The 18,408-nt window shown below is 43.5% G+C and overlaps 1 protein-coding gene across 2 annotated transcripts in view; it reads right to left on the minus strand.

Moving 5' to 3' along the window:
- ZNF827 (zinc finger protein 827) overlaps window positions 1–18,408 on the minus strand; it is a 180,212-nt gene that overhangs the window by 9,535 nt on the left and 152,269 nt on the right. For both annotated transcript variants that reach the window (XM_027117108.1, XM_027117110.1), the window contains exons 9-11: window positions 12,886–13,023; window positions 8,717–8,888; window positions 7,675–7,841 (exon numbers count right to left, since the gene is read on the minus strand). In XM_027117108.1, coding sequence (XP_026972909.1) covers window positions 7,675–7,841; window positions 8,717–8,888; window positions 12,886–13,023 — 477 coding nt within the window. The remainder of the gene's footprint in view (window positions 1–7,674; window positions 7,842–8,716; window positions 8,889–12,885; window positions 13,024–18,408) is intronic.

An 18,408-nucleotide genomic window follows, 5' to 3' on the forward strand; every position in this document is an offset into this window, starting at 1 on the left:
CAATCAAAACTGACCCAGAACTGACAAAGCTGTTGGAATTTGCAGACAAAGACATAAGAGCCGTTATTGGAACTGTATTCCACATGTTTGGAAAGTTAAGTAGAGACATGAAAGATATAAAAAGATCCAATCCAAATTTCTAGAGATGAAAATTACCATGTCTGAGATGAAAAATGCACTGGATGGGATTACCAGCAATTTAGACATGGCAGAAGAAAAGATTAGTGAACCTGAAGATATAGCAATAGAAATGATCTGAAATGAAACACAGAGGAAAAAGAATCACAAAAATGCAAAGGGCATCAGTGAGCTATGGGACGCCTGCAGGTAGCTTGATATAAGTTCAACTAAAGTCCCTAATGGGGTAGGGAGGGCAGAAAAAATATATGAAAAGGCCAAAATTTTCCCCAATTTGAGGAAAACCACAAACCCACAGATCCAAGAGACACAATGAACCCCAAACATAAAGAAATCTATACCAAGGGACATCATAATCAAAATGCTCAAAATGAGTGATTAAAAAAAAAAATATCCTAAAAGCAGCCAGAGGAGGAAAGCTACTTTACGTGCAGAGGAACAAAAATAAGCATGACAGAAGATTTCTCACGGGGAGCAACGCAAGTGAGAAGTAGTGGAGTAACGTCTTTATAAAGTACTGAAAGAAACAACTGTCAACCTGAAACTTTATACGCAGTGAAGATATATTTCAAAAATGAAGGCAAAAGAAAGTCAAAAGAATTCATCACCAGCAGACCCAAATTACAAGAAATGTTAAAAAAGAATTCTTCAGGCAGAAAGAAAGTGACACAAATATAAAAAAATGGATCTACACACAAAGAATGAAGAACACTGGAAATGATAACTGCATGGGTAGATAGATGAATTTTTCTTTCTATTTAAAATCTCTTTAAAATATAATAAAAGTAATTTTGTTTAACAAATAATAACAAAGTATTATAAGGTTTATAATAGGTAAATGTATGACAACAATAACATAAAGGCTGGGAGAGAAGAAGTTGTTGTGAGGTTCTTATACTACATATGAAGAGGTATAATATCACTTGAAGGTAAACTGTAATAAATAAAAATGGACATTATAAACCCCAAATAACTGGAGAGCTATCCATTGTAAATGTTCAAGAGACTCAGTATTGTTAAGACATCGATTCTCCCCAAGCCAATTTAATCCAATTAAGCCCATAGTTTTAGGCTAGGGTTGAAAATGTAGGGAGACTGTGCTTCCATTCCCTTCAAATCAACCAATTAAGTAATCTAGTGATTGTAAACTCTAGAAACAAAGTTCCTTTATTAGGAGATTAAAAATATAAATCATATTTTATATATAGGCATAAAAAATCCAGAAGTAAACATAGCTGTAATGGTGGCTACATCTAGCATATGAAATGATCAGCCTTATGCCTGTTTTCTTTTATTTGGGTTTTCAACATTTTCTGGAGTGACCATAAATTACTTGTCTAATTAAAAAAAGTTTGTAAAAAGAGGAAGGGAAAATATTTACCGGCTTACAATGTTTTCAAGTCCAGTTGCTGTCAGAGCTGCACTTATGCCCAGAGCATCCAACCCTTACTTCAGTTGACAATTTTAATTTTCCTTTTTATTTTCCTTTTTGGGCACGCCCCACGGCATGGCATGCAGGATCCTAGCTCCCCAACCAGGGATTGAACCCGCGCCCCCTGCACTGAAGCTCGGAGTCCCAACCACTGGACTGCCAGGGAAGTCCCAAGTTGACAATCTTTAAGATCTTGTTCCTTAGCAGAAGTGAACTTGGTTCCTGGACAGACAGTAGGTGATCTCACTTACTGACCCACGAGAAGGGATGGAACACGCCTTTAGGATACATTCCTCCCTTGGTAAAAGGAAAGCCAGCACCATGATTGCCAGTCTCTTATCTAAATATTGAACCAGTTCAGTCACAGTTTGTAGACAAGTAGAATATTTTCAGTGGGGGCCCTGAGTCCCTGACATTGCTTCACCAAATCCATCCTCTAAGACTAGTCTTATTAACAGAATATTATGAGTGATTATGTTAAATGAGTTCTTAGAATTAAAACAGATAATTTTAATTACCATCTTTAAGAATAGCTTCAAGTACCCTCAGGCTTACGGCACTGGGGAGAGCTCCCTAAATTAATAAATGTATAAATATAGAGGTGCCGCGGCAAATGCTCTGGGCTACAGCATGGGGAAACAGCCCAGCCCACGCTCTTTATAATCCCTCATCTACACAGCTTCCTCTCCCCTCAGTTCACATCTCCCCTCGCTGTATCTGTAGGGAGTGAGCCAGGGTGCCCTTGTCAACCCAATCCAAGGCTTACTGCAATCCAAGCCATCACTGATTTTCAGCATCGCAAAGATTTTTGGTGAAGGACACCTGTGCACAGGTAACGCAACCTCAAACACTGGGACAGCCAATTGAAGAGAACGTTAAAACCCTAAATATTTTGTAATTTAAAATGACACCAATTGAGAGATTGAGACCAGAAAAAAGTACCCACCCTCTTGCTGCCTCAATACAAACAGCATTACATTTTTGGTGTTCTTTTTTTATTTTTGAAAAAGTAAGCATTTTTACTTTAAAACTGTTGTTGTTAACTGCATAGTGGTTAAGAATAAGTATTTAAGACAAATATCACATGATATCACTTATATGTGGAATCTAAGAAAAAGGGTACAGATGAACTTATCTACAAAACAGCAGTAGAGTCACAGATGTAGAAAACAAACCTATGGTTACCAGGGGATAAGTCGGGGGAGGGATAAATTGGGAGTTTGGGATTGACATATACACACTACTATATATAAAATAGATAACTAATAAAAACCTGCTGTATAGCACAGGGAACCCTACTCAATACTCTGTAATGACCTATATGGGAAAAGAATCTAAAAAAGAGTGGATATATGTATATGTATAACTGATTCACTTTGCTGTACACCTAAAACTAACACAACATTGTAAATCAACTATACTCTGATAAAAAAATAAATTAAAAAATAAAGAATAAGGACTTAAGATCCAGAATACCTGAGTTTGAATGCCATCTGTTCAACTCAGTAGCTGTATGACCTGGGACAAGGTATGTACTTTGTGCCTCAATTACCTCATCTAAAAAATGGGGACAATAGCAGCACCTGCCTCATATGTTTGTGGTGAGGCTCAAATGGGTTTTTACATGCAAAGCACTAAGGACGATGCCTGGCTCATGGTAAGCATTATTGAAGAATATATTATTATATTATAAAATATAACATATAATATTTATAAAATATAATAATAATGATAACTAACACTTTGTATTTTCCCATGCTGTTTTATATACCTGGCAGACAGTTGGTGCTCAAAAAATTTATGAAAATAATTATGAATTAATACTTTTAAATGATATTATTATATCCATGGGGTAAACTTATCCTACTCTACTTATTTCCTTAAAATTGCATTTGAAGTTAAAATTAATATTCCACTGGCTGGTTTTTTTTTTTTTTCCCCTACAGATAAATTCCCAGAAGCAGGATTACTGGGTCACAGCGCATTACAGTTTCAAGGCTCTTGGTATATACTAATTAGTTTTCAAAAGTTCTACCACTTTGCAAGGCCATGGCCACAGGCGGATCAGCAGCTTCTGGTAACAGTGGGTAACATTATAAGACGTGCTCCTGACTTAACAGGTGAAAGATAAGCCACTTTTGAGTTTTAGTTTGACGGCTAGCGAGGTTGAACATTTTTCCTGATGTTAAGTCATTAGCTTTTCTTTGTTTTATTGTGACTTGACTGTTCATGTCCTTTGTGAATCCTTTAATTGGAGACCTAAAGTGTTTCTTACCAGTTTATATGAATTTTCCATGTTGTAAATAGATTAACATTTTGTCATTTTTACAAACACATTTTTTTTCAGACTGTGGGTTTTTCTTTTCCTTTTCCTTCTCTTTTGCTTTGCTTTTGCAAACAGGAGAAATTTTCCTGTGTCAGATCTCTTGATTCTTCTCCTTCGTGATTTCTTCTGTCACTTAAGCTTGTACAAATCCTTCTCACTCTGGAAGTTTGAAAAATATTCTATTTTCTTCAAGCCTTTCTAGGGGTGATTTGTAAACAGGGATTGGGTAAGTCATGTGGCATTTATTTTGGTGTCAATGTGGCGGGACATACAGATGGTTGTATTTTCCAAATAGCTATTCAAATTCCTCAATGCCATTATTGCAACATTTAAAGACTGCAGCAAAATTTGCATTTAGGAAGCACCAGAGGGAATATTTTATCTTGCCGATGTTCTCTGCAGGGACAAGGAGCCGTGGAGGAAGAGGGTAAGGGAGAGTCACTGAAGAAACACTAAACAGAGGACAGTTCCTCAGGTACCCGCTCAGCACTTCATTCACAGGGTGCCTCGGGTAAGAGTAGCCAGTAAGGAAGTATGAAGAAGGATGTGGATTCTAAGAGAGACTGAGTAAAAATCTGCTGTTCATTAAAGCTCATCCCGTAGATCACAACTTTACTAGGTAACAAGAAAGCACTTCAGATCTCCTGAAATAAAAGATGCCCATTCCTACGACAGGTAAGTCAAATGAGGGAACAAGGCTCACAGAATTAGAGAATCTCAGGCCTGTCTGGCATCTCCTACTCATTAAAAAACCTCAGGGAACAGATGGAGGCCCAGAGAAGTTAAATGAGTTCTTACATTCCCAGAGCTATTTACAGTAACACGGGGTCTAGAGCCAGGATCTAGAATTCAACGTGTGCTCTCCTCCATCCCAAGTAACGTCTTCCACATAGAGTACAGGCAAACCTCGGAGACATTGATGGTCCGGTCCCAGACCACACCCACAGAGCAAATATTGCAATAATACAAGTCACATAATTTTTTTGGTGTCCCAGTGCGTATAAAAGTTATGTTTACAGTATCCTGTAGTATATTAAGTGTGCAACAGAACTATGTCTAAAAAAACAATGTACATAACCTTAATTTAAAAAGACTTCATTGCTAAAAAAATACTAACCATCATTTGAGCCTTCAGCAAGTCTTGATCTCTTTGCGAGAGTAACATCAAAGATCACTGATCAGAGATCACCATAACAAATATAATGATAATAGAAAAGGTGGAAATATCGCAAGAATTGCCAAAATGGGACACAGAGACATGAAGTGAGCAAATGCTGTTGGAAAAATGGCACCACTAGACTTGCTCGACGCAGAGTTACCACAAACCTTCAATTTGTTAAAAAAAAACCCCAAACCTGCAAAGCTAAATAAGGCAAAGTGTAATAAAGTGAGGCATGCCCGTATATACGTAAGTTAGTGGACGCTAAGGTCAGGCAAGGGCCACGTTTCAGTAGTTTTCTTACTTGGCGTGCACATGTGTGTGTAGATGTGCTTGCACACTTATATTCATTCACTGGATGAAGGCTTACTCCCCACCTACACTGTGCAGCCACTGCTCCAGGTGCTGGAGACACAGCAGTGCCTTACATAAGCTCCTTATTCTCAGGAATATATATTGTTATCTATATTATATCGCATACATACTGCTTTATATCATAACTTTGCAATTACACAGCTTACTGATTACAGATGTAGGCTGACATATTTTGGGTTAAATTCTAACCTCAAAGCAGCAGCTAAATACGAGAAACCCAAACTGTGGGGCCATAAGCTTATAACTGGGGGTCAGCAAACGATAACCCTTGGGCCAAATGTAGCCTTGAGTTTTTGTAAAGCAAGTTTTAGTGGAACACTGCCACGCCCACTCATTTGCATATCACACACGACTGCCACGCCCACTCATTTGCATACCACCTACCGCTACTTTCCATCCAATGGCAGAGTTGAATTGCAGTGACAAAATCTGTATGGCCTGAAAAGCCTAAGACAGTTACTATCTGGCCCTTACAAAAACCTTGCTAGCACCCCTGGATTATAAAATAGGATAGAACCTTATTCCTTAATAGCAGCAGCACTAAAGGCTTCTACTGTGTTACAAAAGAAACTTCTTCAATGAATTTCACTCTGGGCTCTCTGTGCTAACAAGCAAGAATGTCCTTCCCAGCTAGAGCAGGGGTCCCACCATATCAGAGGGAACAAGATCTTCACCGTGTTCCCTGTGGCAATTAGGAGGTCAGTGACTTTGCGTCGGTTGCTTGTGAATGTGAAGTTTCCAGTGATGACAATTAAGTGGTTCTAAGTCCAACATCTTTCCAGCCATATGGTTTCTATAGTTTCCTTGAGGTGGGGTGGAGAGAGCTGTGGATAGGGGAGGGAGGAGAAAAGTTCTCAACTGGGTTTAGGCATACTTTGGGGTGGAGAGAGTTAGAAGAAAGGAAGTGTAACAGACAAGAGAAAAAAAAAAATCTGAAAGCCAGTGGAAATAGAAGAGAGGCTGGCCTTTCCCTCCACTGGCTACTCCAGAAATGCTGAATTTCATTTGTCTCCACGTGGGTTTCCCAGCTCACCCGCTGCCCACAGTGCTAACATGGTTATGGTGAGACAAGTGACTGTAAAAACGGCACCTCCTCACTCAGCATAATGGTTCTCTGCAGACCTCCGAGTCATAGCTGCTCCACTTACTGACAAAAGCAAGCGTTTATTGCTGCTGGTACCACGGAGCCAAAGCGGCCAGTAAAGCACAGAGAGATGCTTCTCGGCCGTGCACATTGTCAGCACAACTGCCAGGGAATTTCCCCTTCCCGAATCCTTCGAGGGCCGAGGATGCAAGGGGCTGATCCACCGCCCAGGGCTGGCAGTCAGCAACGTGAGCTCATGACTTGTAAGCAAAACACAGGGGGAGCTCCTCTTCACTGTCACTTAATGACGCCACGCTGGTGTCATTTGTAACCATTACTTGGGAGAGGACGATTGCGTGGTGAAGTCCAAATGTTGACATCATGAAATGGATGAAGTTCACCAGTATGGCTGGAGCTTTATAGGAAAGGAAAAGTGCTGGCAAAGTCTTGGCTGCAGGCTAGAGAGCCACTGAGTTGTTTCAGGAGAAGCTGGCTTTCTTTGCCCCTGAACAGAGCCGCCATGCATCATTCTGGAGGGGGTCAGGGCTGCAGTTTCAGGGAAGAGGGGCAGAGCCTGCAGAACTAGGTGCACAGGGCTCTGGCCCCGCAAAACAGAAAGGGGCAGCCCTCTGCCCAGGGTTGCCTGGGGCTGTCAGAACAGCAGGGTCACAGAGAGTGGCTCTAGCATGAAAGTGTTCTGGTCTGAGTATCTGGAGTCACTTCCTGGTTGTAGACCTTGGAGAGAATACCTGACCTCTGTTAAGCCTCCGTCTCTCACCTATATGGTATGCCCATGATGGTACTGACCCCAGAGGGTTGTTCTAAGACTTCAATGAGATCTGGGGCACAAAGGTGCAAGCCTGGGGCGTCATAAAAGCTCCATGACTGTTACCTACAATGATGATATCAGGATGAGGAACAAGCAAACAGCCCTCGCCTCTCCACCGCACCTGAGCCGGTGAACCTGTCAGATGGGCGAGGCATAAGCCGGGCCAGGCAGTGGCCTTGTGGATACAGAGGGATGTGGCTCTGCTACCCTGAGAAAGTCCCTCCTTCGGGAAGGAAGTGTCAGCGTCGCATGGCGATGAGGACGCCCATGCCAGGTGGGGCGGCAGGGGATGGAGGAGAGACGGGTGAGAAGGGCAGACAGGGAGGGTCACCTGTGTGCTTGGTGCCGATGTGCGCCTTGATCTCCGTCTCCTCCATGGTGACGAAGTCGCAGGCCGTACAGCAGATGGAAAACATCCACTGTTCCTTGTCCACATGGAGTGACATGTGGCTGACAAACTGGACGTTGAGCTCCGTCTCAAATCCGCACACGTGACAGCTGTACGGGACAAGAGAAGAGTGAGCTTCTAAATGGAGGCTACCCAGGTGCACGCGGTACACTCCGAAATCTGGACCTTGACACGTGTTTTCCTCCCACCAAAAGGCTTTGCCTTAGAAAATTCCTCCACTTTCTGGGACACCTCCGAAGTGGTCACTGTGCCAGACAGGCTAAATGCCAGCACGATGTAACAATCCCATTCACGCTATAACTATGCTAAATAATCATAAAGTTAATTAAAAATTACAGATTCCAGATGCTGTACGTTAACCTAACTGACTCCTTCGGGCCAAGAGACGCGGGGCAGCCTTGCCAAGATATCAGCGGAGCTGGTGCGCTGATACACTCGGGCAGAATTCGAGAGCAAGCCTGAAAACTCGGGATTTTATAGCAAACAAACCAAATATTGATTCACGGTTGAATATGGAAGAGAAACATACCATTCCAGGTACTAAAGGATAGCACAGCCAGGGGAAAGTATGCAATACGTCCAGGGCTATTCCCTCAGGGTTCTCAGATTCATTTCTCCTTAGGATAATTCTCAGGAAGCAGTGAGGTGCTCAGTGACAAAGGTGGGAGTTTCCCAGCTGCCCAGACCTCACAGCTCATCACCCCTGAGCCCTGCCACTCTCTGGACTCCGCTCCACAAAGCCACCTCTAAGACCTCCACCCTTTTAATTAACTCTCCCAGGGCCACCCAAGCCAGGAAGGAGTCAGTGCAACACAGGGTTCAATCCAAGCAAAGCCAATATTAAAAGGAAGTTCAGCCCTGTGACTGAGAAAAGGCACTTTGTCATGTGTGCCCTCGCAGATGGGCAGGGAGTGTTCAAGAAATTCTGGGCAGCCTGGACCAGCAGGTTCCACTGGCGGCTCACCTGTAATAATAAGGGTGCTTCTTCCCATCACTGCCTTCAGAGGTGACGGCGCTGACGATGTCCTCGGTGTCCGTACTCACCAGCTTCACCGAATGGACGGTCAGGTGCTGGTTCAGGTTTGCACGGCACTTAGCAGCATACGGGCACAAGTGGCATTTGTATTTTCTTTCCTCTGGGGGAGAAGGGACAGGAAAAAACCCAAACCACTCTCAGAAATGAAATCCCAACACCTTGCCAAAGACCACTTAAGGGTATCAGGAAAGGAGGGTTCAAATCTCATTTCCAATGGGGACAAAGGGAACACTTTGGAATTTTAAATATCTAAAACGTCTTCACATGGCAGGTTGCTTCTGCTTTCAGACTTTCAAAGATGAAAGAAAGTTCTGGGGCAACTGGACCACCTGCTTTTTCCTGGGTACCTATAGGCCTCTCTTCCTGATAACGTGAGCTCCATGCAGGCTACAAGAATAATGTGTGTGTGTGTGTGTGTGTGTGTGTGTGTGTGTGTGTGTGTCCAAGCCCTGACATGTGTCAGTCCAGGGTGGGTGCTGAGCTGAGGAAGGGGATGTGCTCAGCCTTCCCAGGACGGGTGTGTAAGAGAAGCCCCTCATTTTTCCTAAGCTCCAGGCCTGAGTTAGCCAAGAAATAAACACTAATGACATTAAAGGGACTCCAGATGACATAACTTAATTGGAAATTTTCATGCTACAGAAATAAAATAAAAAAACTTTAGTTGATTTCTTAATAGAAACCCTTTCATAAAACTGACGATGTTTCAGGGCTGTTTCCAGAGTGGCATTCTGAATTCATTTGATTAATTAAGGAAATTAAAGGAGCAGGCTTTGCTTTTAGGTACAGATCAAGGTAACAGATGGTAGCAGAGGAAGGAAAGAACAACTTCCTTTTCTATCCTTAGTTCTGAATTTGTAATAGTGGGCTCACCTTAAAGAAAACACCTGTCTTATCTACTTCACGGGAAAGAGTGTGGAAAAAAATTTGTCTGCAACAAAATGTAAGGCATCATTATTGTTATAGGTGGTCCCCAGCATCCGAGGTGCTGGTGGCCTGGGCTTTGCGGGGTTGGGGAGGAGCCCTACGGTACAGATAGAAGAGAGTCTTTTCTTTAGAATTTGTGCATTTGTATTAATAAGTGAGGTTGTTAAGTTTTGGTGTTAAGGTTATGATTTCTTCATAAAGTGAATTGTTGAGCTTTCTTTTCCTATCATTTGGAAAAGTTTAATAATATCAGAATTTCCTAGTCTCAACAAGTTAAAAAGAACCCAGTTGGGGGCTTCCCTGGTGGCGCGGTGGTTGAGAATCTGCCTGCCGATGCAGGGGACATGGATTCGAGCCCTGGTCTGGGAAGATCCCACATGCCGCGGAGCAACTAGGCCCGTGAGCCACAACTACTGAGCCTGCGTGTCTGGAGCCTGTGCTCCGCAACAAGAGAGGCCGTGATAGTGAGAGGCCCGCACACCGCGATGAAGAGTGGCCCCCGCTTGCCGCAACTGGAGAAAGCCCTCGCACAGAAATGAAGATCCAACACAGCCAAAAATAAATAAATAAAAAAACAAACCAATGAACTGACATTAAAAAAAAAAAAAAAAGAACCCAGCTGGGAAAGTTTCTGGACCTGATGCTTTTATTAATAGTATCTCCATCATCTTTCCAAATTCCCCTTTGGTAACTGATTTACTTAAGTACCACCACCTCCCCCCTACCCAGCTTGGGTCAATTTTGGAAATTTTGCTTAAATTATCTATGTCTTCTAAAGTTTTCAGTTTTTGTTTTTTTTGCCATAGAGTTGCCCTTATTCTCCAATAATTCTTTAACAGCATCTGTATTAAGAATAAGCCTTCCCAACCTAAATGTCCATCAACAGGTGAATGGATAATGAAGATGTGATACATATATACAATGGAATACTACTCAGCCATAAAAAAGAATGAAATCTTGCCATTTGCAGCCACATGGGTGGTCTTGGAGGGCATTATGCTTAGTGAAATAAGTCAGACAGAGAAAGACAAATACTGTATGATATCACTTATATGTGGACTCTAAAAAATACAGCAAACTAGTGAATATATCAGAAAAGCAGGCTCACAGATATAGAGAACAAACTAGTGGTTACCAGTGTGAGCAGGGAGGGGCAATACGGGGAGGGGGAGAGGGAGGGGGAGGTGCAAGCCGCTGGGTGTAAGATGGGCTCAGGGATGTACTGTACAGCACAGGGAATAGAGCCAATATTTGGTAATAACTGTAAATGGAAAGTAATCTTTAAACATTGTATAAAAAGAATTAGGCTTCCTTTTTCATTGCTAATTTTGAATATTTCAGCCTCCTTTTCATTTCCCTTTTTTTTTTTTTGCTGTACGTGGGCCTCTCACTGTTGTGGCCTCTCCCTCTGCGGAGCACAGGCTCCGGATGCACAGGCTCAGCGGCCATGGCTCATAGGCCCAGCCGCTCCACGGCATGTGGGATCTTCCTGGGCCGGGGCACGAACCTGTGTCCCCTGCATCGGCAGGCGGACTCTCAACCACTGCATCACCAGGGAAGCCCTCTTTTTCCTTTCTTAATCAGACTTAAAGTGATTTATCTATTTTATGGTCTTCTTCCTAGATTTTGTTCTTCTACTAATTCTTTAATATGAGTGCTAAGTTCCTTTATTTTTGTTTTTCTTCCCTTCCAATTAAAATGTTTAAGTCTATAAACGTCCCGTGGACCAGAGCTGTAGCTATTCATTCCAGGTTAAGGATGAATGTTCCCCTTTCATTCCTCTTAGATGTCTGGAATTTGTGATCCTTTCCTTTGATACAATTAGGACATTTTATGGATCCTTGGTTATTTTAAATTTCATTTAAGTATGCTCAGAGAATGTGGCTTATAGAACCTCTACTTTTTATTTATTTATTTATTTTTTTTTTTGCGGTACGCGGCCCTCTCACTGTTGTGACCTCTCCCGTTGCGGAGCACAGGCTCCGGACGCGCAGGCTCAGTGGCCATGGCTCACGGGCCCAGCCGCTCCGCGGCATGTGGGATCTTCCCGGACCGGGGCACGAACCCATGTCCCCTGCATCAACAGGCGGACTCTCAACCACTGCGCCACCAGGGAAGTCCCTACTTTTTATTTATTTATTATTATTATTATTTTTTGCGGTATGCGGGCCTCTCACTGTTGTGGCCTCTTCCGTTGCGGAGCACAGGCTCCGGACGCGCAGGCTCAGTGGCCATGGCTCACGGGCCCAGACGCTCCGCGGCATGTGGGATCTTCCCGGACCGGGGCACAAACCTGTGTCCCCTGCATCGGCAGGCGGACTCTCAACCACTGCGCCACCAGGGAAGCCTCCTCTACTTTTTTTAACATGTGAAAGTTTTCTTTGTGGTTAAGTATATGACTAAATTTTGTCTTTAGTGGTTTAATAGTTAAGATTAAAAATATTAAAAAATATATATATAAAAAGAAATTAATCTTGCCATACTAATACTGTCTTGCTTTTTTTAACTTTGTGTGAGATACAAAACTTTTATTTTCTTTACCACTTTGTTTTGTGTTTCCTGTAAATAAGACACATTTGAATTTTTAACAAGGCTGATCTACAGTGTAAAAATTGAAATAGTTCATTTTTTATTTTCCATCTTGCTTTTTGTTTGCTATTGATTTTACCTCACTTCTTATTGTCCTTGCTTATTATTGCTGCATTGATTAAGTTACTATTTATTCGGGTTTCCGCTTCCCAGCACTCAGAATCAACCACATTTCTCCATTATTATATGTAAATAAAGACAGAGACTGTTTCTCCATCAATGTGCTCTTTTCCCCTCTCCTTCCACCTACCGCAATGAGATGAAGCCAATAAGATGGGGTGCAGCCCCATGCCCTGCACCCTCAAGGTGACAGCAATAAACTCCTCAGAGTTCAGAAATTTTACCTGAACACACCTAAACATGTGTATCTTTTCTCATCAATCATCCTTGAACTCAATTTCAATACAAATAAAAAACCGTTTCCAGAGGCTTATTTGAACATGCCAGGTAAAATGGCTTGAAAAGGTCCGGATAAAAACATTTCTACCACTTCCTGATTTAATTCTCTTAGAGACACAGCTTCCTGCTCATGGAGAAGCTGGTGGTCCAGGGAGGGAAGGCCCGGCAGGGAGACCCTGACTCACCTGTGTGCAGAGACAGATGTCGGGACAATGTCTGCTGTCGGCCAAATACTTTCCCACACACGTCACAGGGAAAAAGCTGGTCGTTGAATTTCCAAGAGGGCAACCCATTTCCTGCCTCGAGGACTATCTTTTCTGTTTCTGGGCCAAAAGAACAAAGCAGCGTGAGGAATAAACAAGGCAACGTGAACACATTTCAGTTTAGTCAACATTCAGGACTTAAGCAAAGACTTCCTTCTGAAGAATGTGGCCCGTAAACTGCAAGTATTGATAAGTCCAAGTAACCTCTGGTCTTCACGCTCAGCTCCTGTCTCTAAGAAGGCCATTCTTGAAAGCTGTGGTGGCACATGGATTCCAATTTTAGTCGAGTCTCCCGTGGTTTCTCTCCTTCCTCACTGAAGGTTAGTGGACCTAACCCTCCAGCAGGTTGACAGGTTGGTTTAGCACTGTGCTCGGTATACAGTTGGCACTCCACAAATAGGTGCTGAATGAGTGAATGGTTGAGTTGCACGTTAAAATTCCAGAAATGCAGACTCTCGCCACCAGACAGTAAATCAAGGGGGCCGAAGCTCAGATTCTGATGTAAAAATAGATGCTTCCATCTCTTGAAAGGAAATACACTTTCACTGCCCTTTATGAAAACAGGCTTTGCCCTATTTTCTGGGTTGTGCAGAATCCTTAATGAGGAACTTAATGTTACACAAACTCAGGGATGACAACTGCGTACTGCTGGCTATGGTCTGAATGTGTGTATCCCCCTGAATTCCTATATTGAGACCCTAGTGCTCAAGGCTGTGGTTTTTAGAGGTTAAGTCTCTGCGAGGTGATTAGGTCATGAGGGTGGATCCTCATGAGTGGAATTAGTGCCCTTAAAAAAGAGGCCTCATGGGGCTCCCTAGCCCCTTTGCCACGTGAGGACACAGCAAGGTGTAGGCAGTTTGTGTCCTGGAAGAGGGCCCTCACCCGACCATGCTGGCACTCTGATCTAGGGCTTCCAGCCTCTAGAACTGTGGGCAATACATTTGTGTTGTTTATAAGCTACCCAGTCTATGGTATTTTGTTACAGCAGCCTGAACGGACTCAGACACTACTCCACATAAAACTCCCTAATGCAAGAGTACACAACCAGAATTTCCCCCAAAGTCTCATCATATTAGGGAAAATGACGAGAACCACAAGGTCTTCTGTACCTAATTCATAGCCATGAATGATCTAAGTGGGCGTTAATACCTTCTCCTGTCATCTTAAAAAGTTTTTATTTTCTTGTCATCATTCATTGAGTTACCTTTAATTTTCTCACGCTTATTTCTTCTCCCTGAACTGTAATGGATTCTACAAACATTCCTTCTACAGTAAGATAAGGAGAGAGATGACAGACTACCAAAAAGAGGGAAGGGGACACTTCCACGAGGACACTTGTCTGGGCCACTAATAGGGCTTTTGGCCTCAACTCTGAAGAGAAAGACAAATAACTGACTGAGTCAATATCTTGTCCTTTACCTCAGTAAATTCTTGTGAATGTTCCTACAGCACGGTAGTGCTTTATAGAACTGGATACCACGTGGAAAGAACTTCTCATAAAAACCAAGCAGATGAAAACATTCAGACCACTGGGCAGAGACAGCATCAGAACAAAGAATTTGATTTCACACAATTTGGTTAAAACTGCTTCCCATATACAAATACAGGCTTCCACCTGGATCTGGGTGAGTCAACTGGATCAATTTTCATTTGAGTTCAGGCTTGCCAGATAGTGTGATCTCAGGAAAGAAGTAAATACGAATGTATGTTTGGAACGGGGTGGGGGATTGATGATGAAATTGCAACAATGTTTGCTGTGAGGCACCTGCCAGCAATCCTAACACTGATAAGACACATTTATCGATTTACGTGTGTTTGTTAAACGTAGCTTTTTGGGCCTCAGAGAGAAGAGCTAGTCTTCTTATTAGAGTAGGAATGTGTGACTACAAACGTCTTCAGGGGAAGGGGCGGAATTCTGGGGGAAGGAAGGTGAAAAGGGAGGTACAGGGCTCTGAGATGTGCGGACAGGAACCACTCTCAGACGACTGCCCTTGAGTCCAAGCCATGGGCATTTCCACTGCATGGCTCAAGAGGGTATTTTAGCAGCTCCTTTGAAGTGTGTAATCAAAACAGTGCTTCAAAGGAGGATGATAGTAATAATTATAAGGAGAGATCAAGAGGGTACAGGGTCTTCCAATACATTCACAACAAGAATGAACTAATTGGGTCACAGACTGCAATTAAAAAGAAAGACATCTCTTAATAATATTAGTCACACGCTTGAGACATTGAAGCATCATGAAAAGTCCAATTCCCTCCAGTGGCCTAGAAAATGGTTCGAACCATGAAGGCTGTGCTGTGGGCAAGCAGAAGGCCCACCTGCAGCCGCGGAGGCAGGAGAGGCACCACGGGGGCGGCCAGGCTTGGTCAGCCACACCCCTGGGGCCTGGACCCCAAGCCTCACCCCGCTTGCTGTCTGCATTTGCTACGGCCGCCCGTTGTCATTTCACACGCAGGAGCAAGGCAACCCGGCCATAGGAGCCTCATCCCAGAACACGACCTTGAAATCACAGCGGGGTGAGGCGGAGGTGGAGGTGCAGGGGCGAGAGGGGAATTATTACTGCCTAAACAAGTACTAAAGTAAAAGGCCTGCTCTTCTTTTCCCGGAGCTGAAATGGAGCTCAGCAGATGCTACGTTCTCCCACATTTCCTGGAGATGGTGTCAGCCACATGCCATGGGAGAAAAACACAGAATTTTTTGATTCTTCCTGTCTCTGTGTATGTACCACCAAAAGCTGTCCATCTGGTTCCAGAGTGATATCTGAATGTGATGGACACCCAGCAAGGCCAGGCTTTAGAACGACCACAGCCTGCCTTGTGGAAGCTGGACTGGCCCCATCACCGTGGAGGGCTGCCAGCCGGGACACCGGCTCTCCAGGAAGCGTTCTGGAAGACAGCAGCGCACTCTGTCTGCAGCTCTTGAGGATCGAAAGTTGCCAAAAATACTGAAAACTATTTAAATTGTGAACCTATTGATAAATGTTTATAAAAACAGATGCGTAGGTCTGTACTAATCTCTAGGCGTTAGCAATACAGACTAAGCCTACATTAAGCAAATCACTGCACGGACAGCGGCGAGTGTCCCCAGGGTGTGCTTAAAGCTCAATTCATAGTCACAGGTACTGTTCTCCATCTCCTTCTCGGAGGAACCGAATGGACTGGCCTGGTTCCCTCTGCGGTCACATGCTACAGGTTTAACAAAAAGATATCACGATTTGATTTGTGTGTGGACACTGTGAAAGCTAAAATTGCCATATTTTAATGTAAAGTTTTCCTGTTCTTTGATTTTTGATAAACCTTGGAAACCAAAAAAAAAAAATAAAACAACAACAAAAAACCACAAAGACCTCAAAGATCTTTCTGGAATCCCACTGCCTTAACTGAGTCATCATCACTCACCAGGACTTGCAAAAGCCTCCTAAAGAGCCTCATGGGTACCATTCCAACAGCCCCTCTCTCAATTCCAACAGCCCCTCCTCACGGGTTCCAGAATGATCTTTCTGAGGCCCAGATCAGGTTATGTCTCGTCCTGTGTTCTAATGGCTTCCCCAGGCCAAACTCCTGTGCATGGAGCCTGAGGTCCTTCATACTCTGGCTCCAACCATCTCCCCGCTTCAGCTCCCCACTTCACCTCCCACCATCCAAGGGCTCCGCGGAGTGAGCGACTCCCCTTTTCGGGAACAAGCTAGTGCCTTTGGAGATGTCAGTGCTTTTGAACCAACTATGCCCCCCCTGCCAGCAGCCACTCCCCACCTTGGCACCTCTTTCTGCACACAAACTCCAGCTCATTTTCAAGCGCTATCTGACTGCATCTCCTCGGTAAAGCCTTCCCCAGTTCCCCAGGTAAGGAGTCGTTTCCCATTCTCTGTCCCAAAGCACTTTTATGAATACTCTATTGCACCACTTTACCTGTTATATTATTTATTTACATATCTTCTATATTATATGCATTTTTTTTTTTTTTTTTTGCAGTCCGCGGGCCTCTCACTGTTGTGGCCTCTCCCGTTGCGGAGCACAGGCTCCGGACGTGCAGGCTCAGCGGCCATGGCTCACGGGCCCAGCTGCTCCACGGCATGTGGGATCTTCCCGGACCGGGGCACGAACCCATGTCCCCTGCATCAGCAGGCGGACTCTCAACCACTGTGCCACCAGGGAAGCCCTATATGCATCTTTTTAATACGGAGTACCCAGCAAGTCCAACATGCGGTGGTGCTCAGTAACGATGTTCGCTGGCCTCCTCTGCCTGTTCGAAGGTGACTCATTGAAGGAGGGGGTTCTGCAGGATTTATTTGTGCATCCTCGGTATGGGCACAGTGCCTGATACATAGCAGGTGGGTAGTAGATAGCTGCTGAAGAAATGAATGACTGAATGAAAGGATCCAAGTGAGGCAGGGAATAAACACGATTCTTATTTTATAGTGGGAAAGACTGAGCCCTGGAAATACCATTAGTTAAGGCAAATGGCCAATTCAGGGTGAAAAATAAGGCTGCTTGCCTTCTGAATGGTGTCTTAACTCAACCCAAGAACGGTGATTTTATGATTTTATTAGTGGAAATGTTTGCAGTCCTGAGCCGTATCCCCAGAGGTCTTCTGTCCTTACTTCCTCCCAATAACAAGCCACAGGATTATTCTCTTCAAGACAAATTCTGTGGCAGATGCTGTGTTTTGATTAACCCAATAGTTATTCTCAACTTTCCTTCTCTCCTGTCTATTCCCACTGTACAGGCAGCTGGGGTGGTCATGTGCTAAACTTCTGGCCAATGAGAAGGCTTTTGCTTTCCTGACAAAGAGAAATGTAGGCTTGGTGTTGGCCCTCTTCTCTCTTTTTCTTGCCTTGATCACAGAGGAAATGCCTGGGATTATGGAAGCCATTTTGTGCATATGAGACCTGAGGATGAAAACCAACCTGCCAAGGATGGAGGAAGGGAAAGATGGGAAAAGTCTGGGTCCTTGATGGCATCTTCCAGTAGCTGAAAAAATGGCAGAAACTACCGCTCTGGACTTACTTCTTATGCGAGGAAAATAAACCCCTGTTTCTTTCAGCCACTGTTAATTGGGTTTTCTCTAACTTATGACATTCTTAATTGAAACCCTCCTATGGTTACTCTTGGTCTTGGGACTTTGGAAGTTAGGTCTGGCCTTTGACAAGCTTTATTCCAAAACACCTGCATCCTGTGAAGAACTCTCCATGTTCACTGTCAACAGCAATCAGTTTACAGACATCTGAGCCCATTTCCATCTTAATTGTCTTCTTTTGTTCCGCTCAAAAAACTTAAAAAGTTTCTTTTAAATTATTAAGGAATATACTTTTTAAAAACTTCTGATTGAAGCATAACACATCACAGAAAAATTCACATAACACTAACTCCTTTTCAATCAGTCCAAAGTCATGAAAAATTTTGGAATATAGGTATTATTTTTTTTAATTTGCTCTTCTTGGGCTT

This window comes from Aethalodelphis obliquidens, unplaced genomic scaffold (assembly GCF_003676395.1).
Source record: "Aethalodelphis obliquidens isolate GAN/ISIS:26980383/991018 unplaced genomic scaffold, ASM367639v1 scaffold17, whole genome shotgun sequence".
In the NCBI taxonomy this organism is placed as follows: domain Eukaryota; kingdom Metazoa; phylum Chordata; class Mammalia; order Artiodactyla; family Delphinidae; genus Aethalodelphis; species Aethalodelphis obliquidens.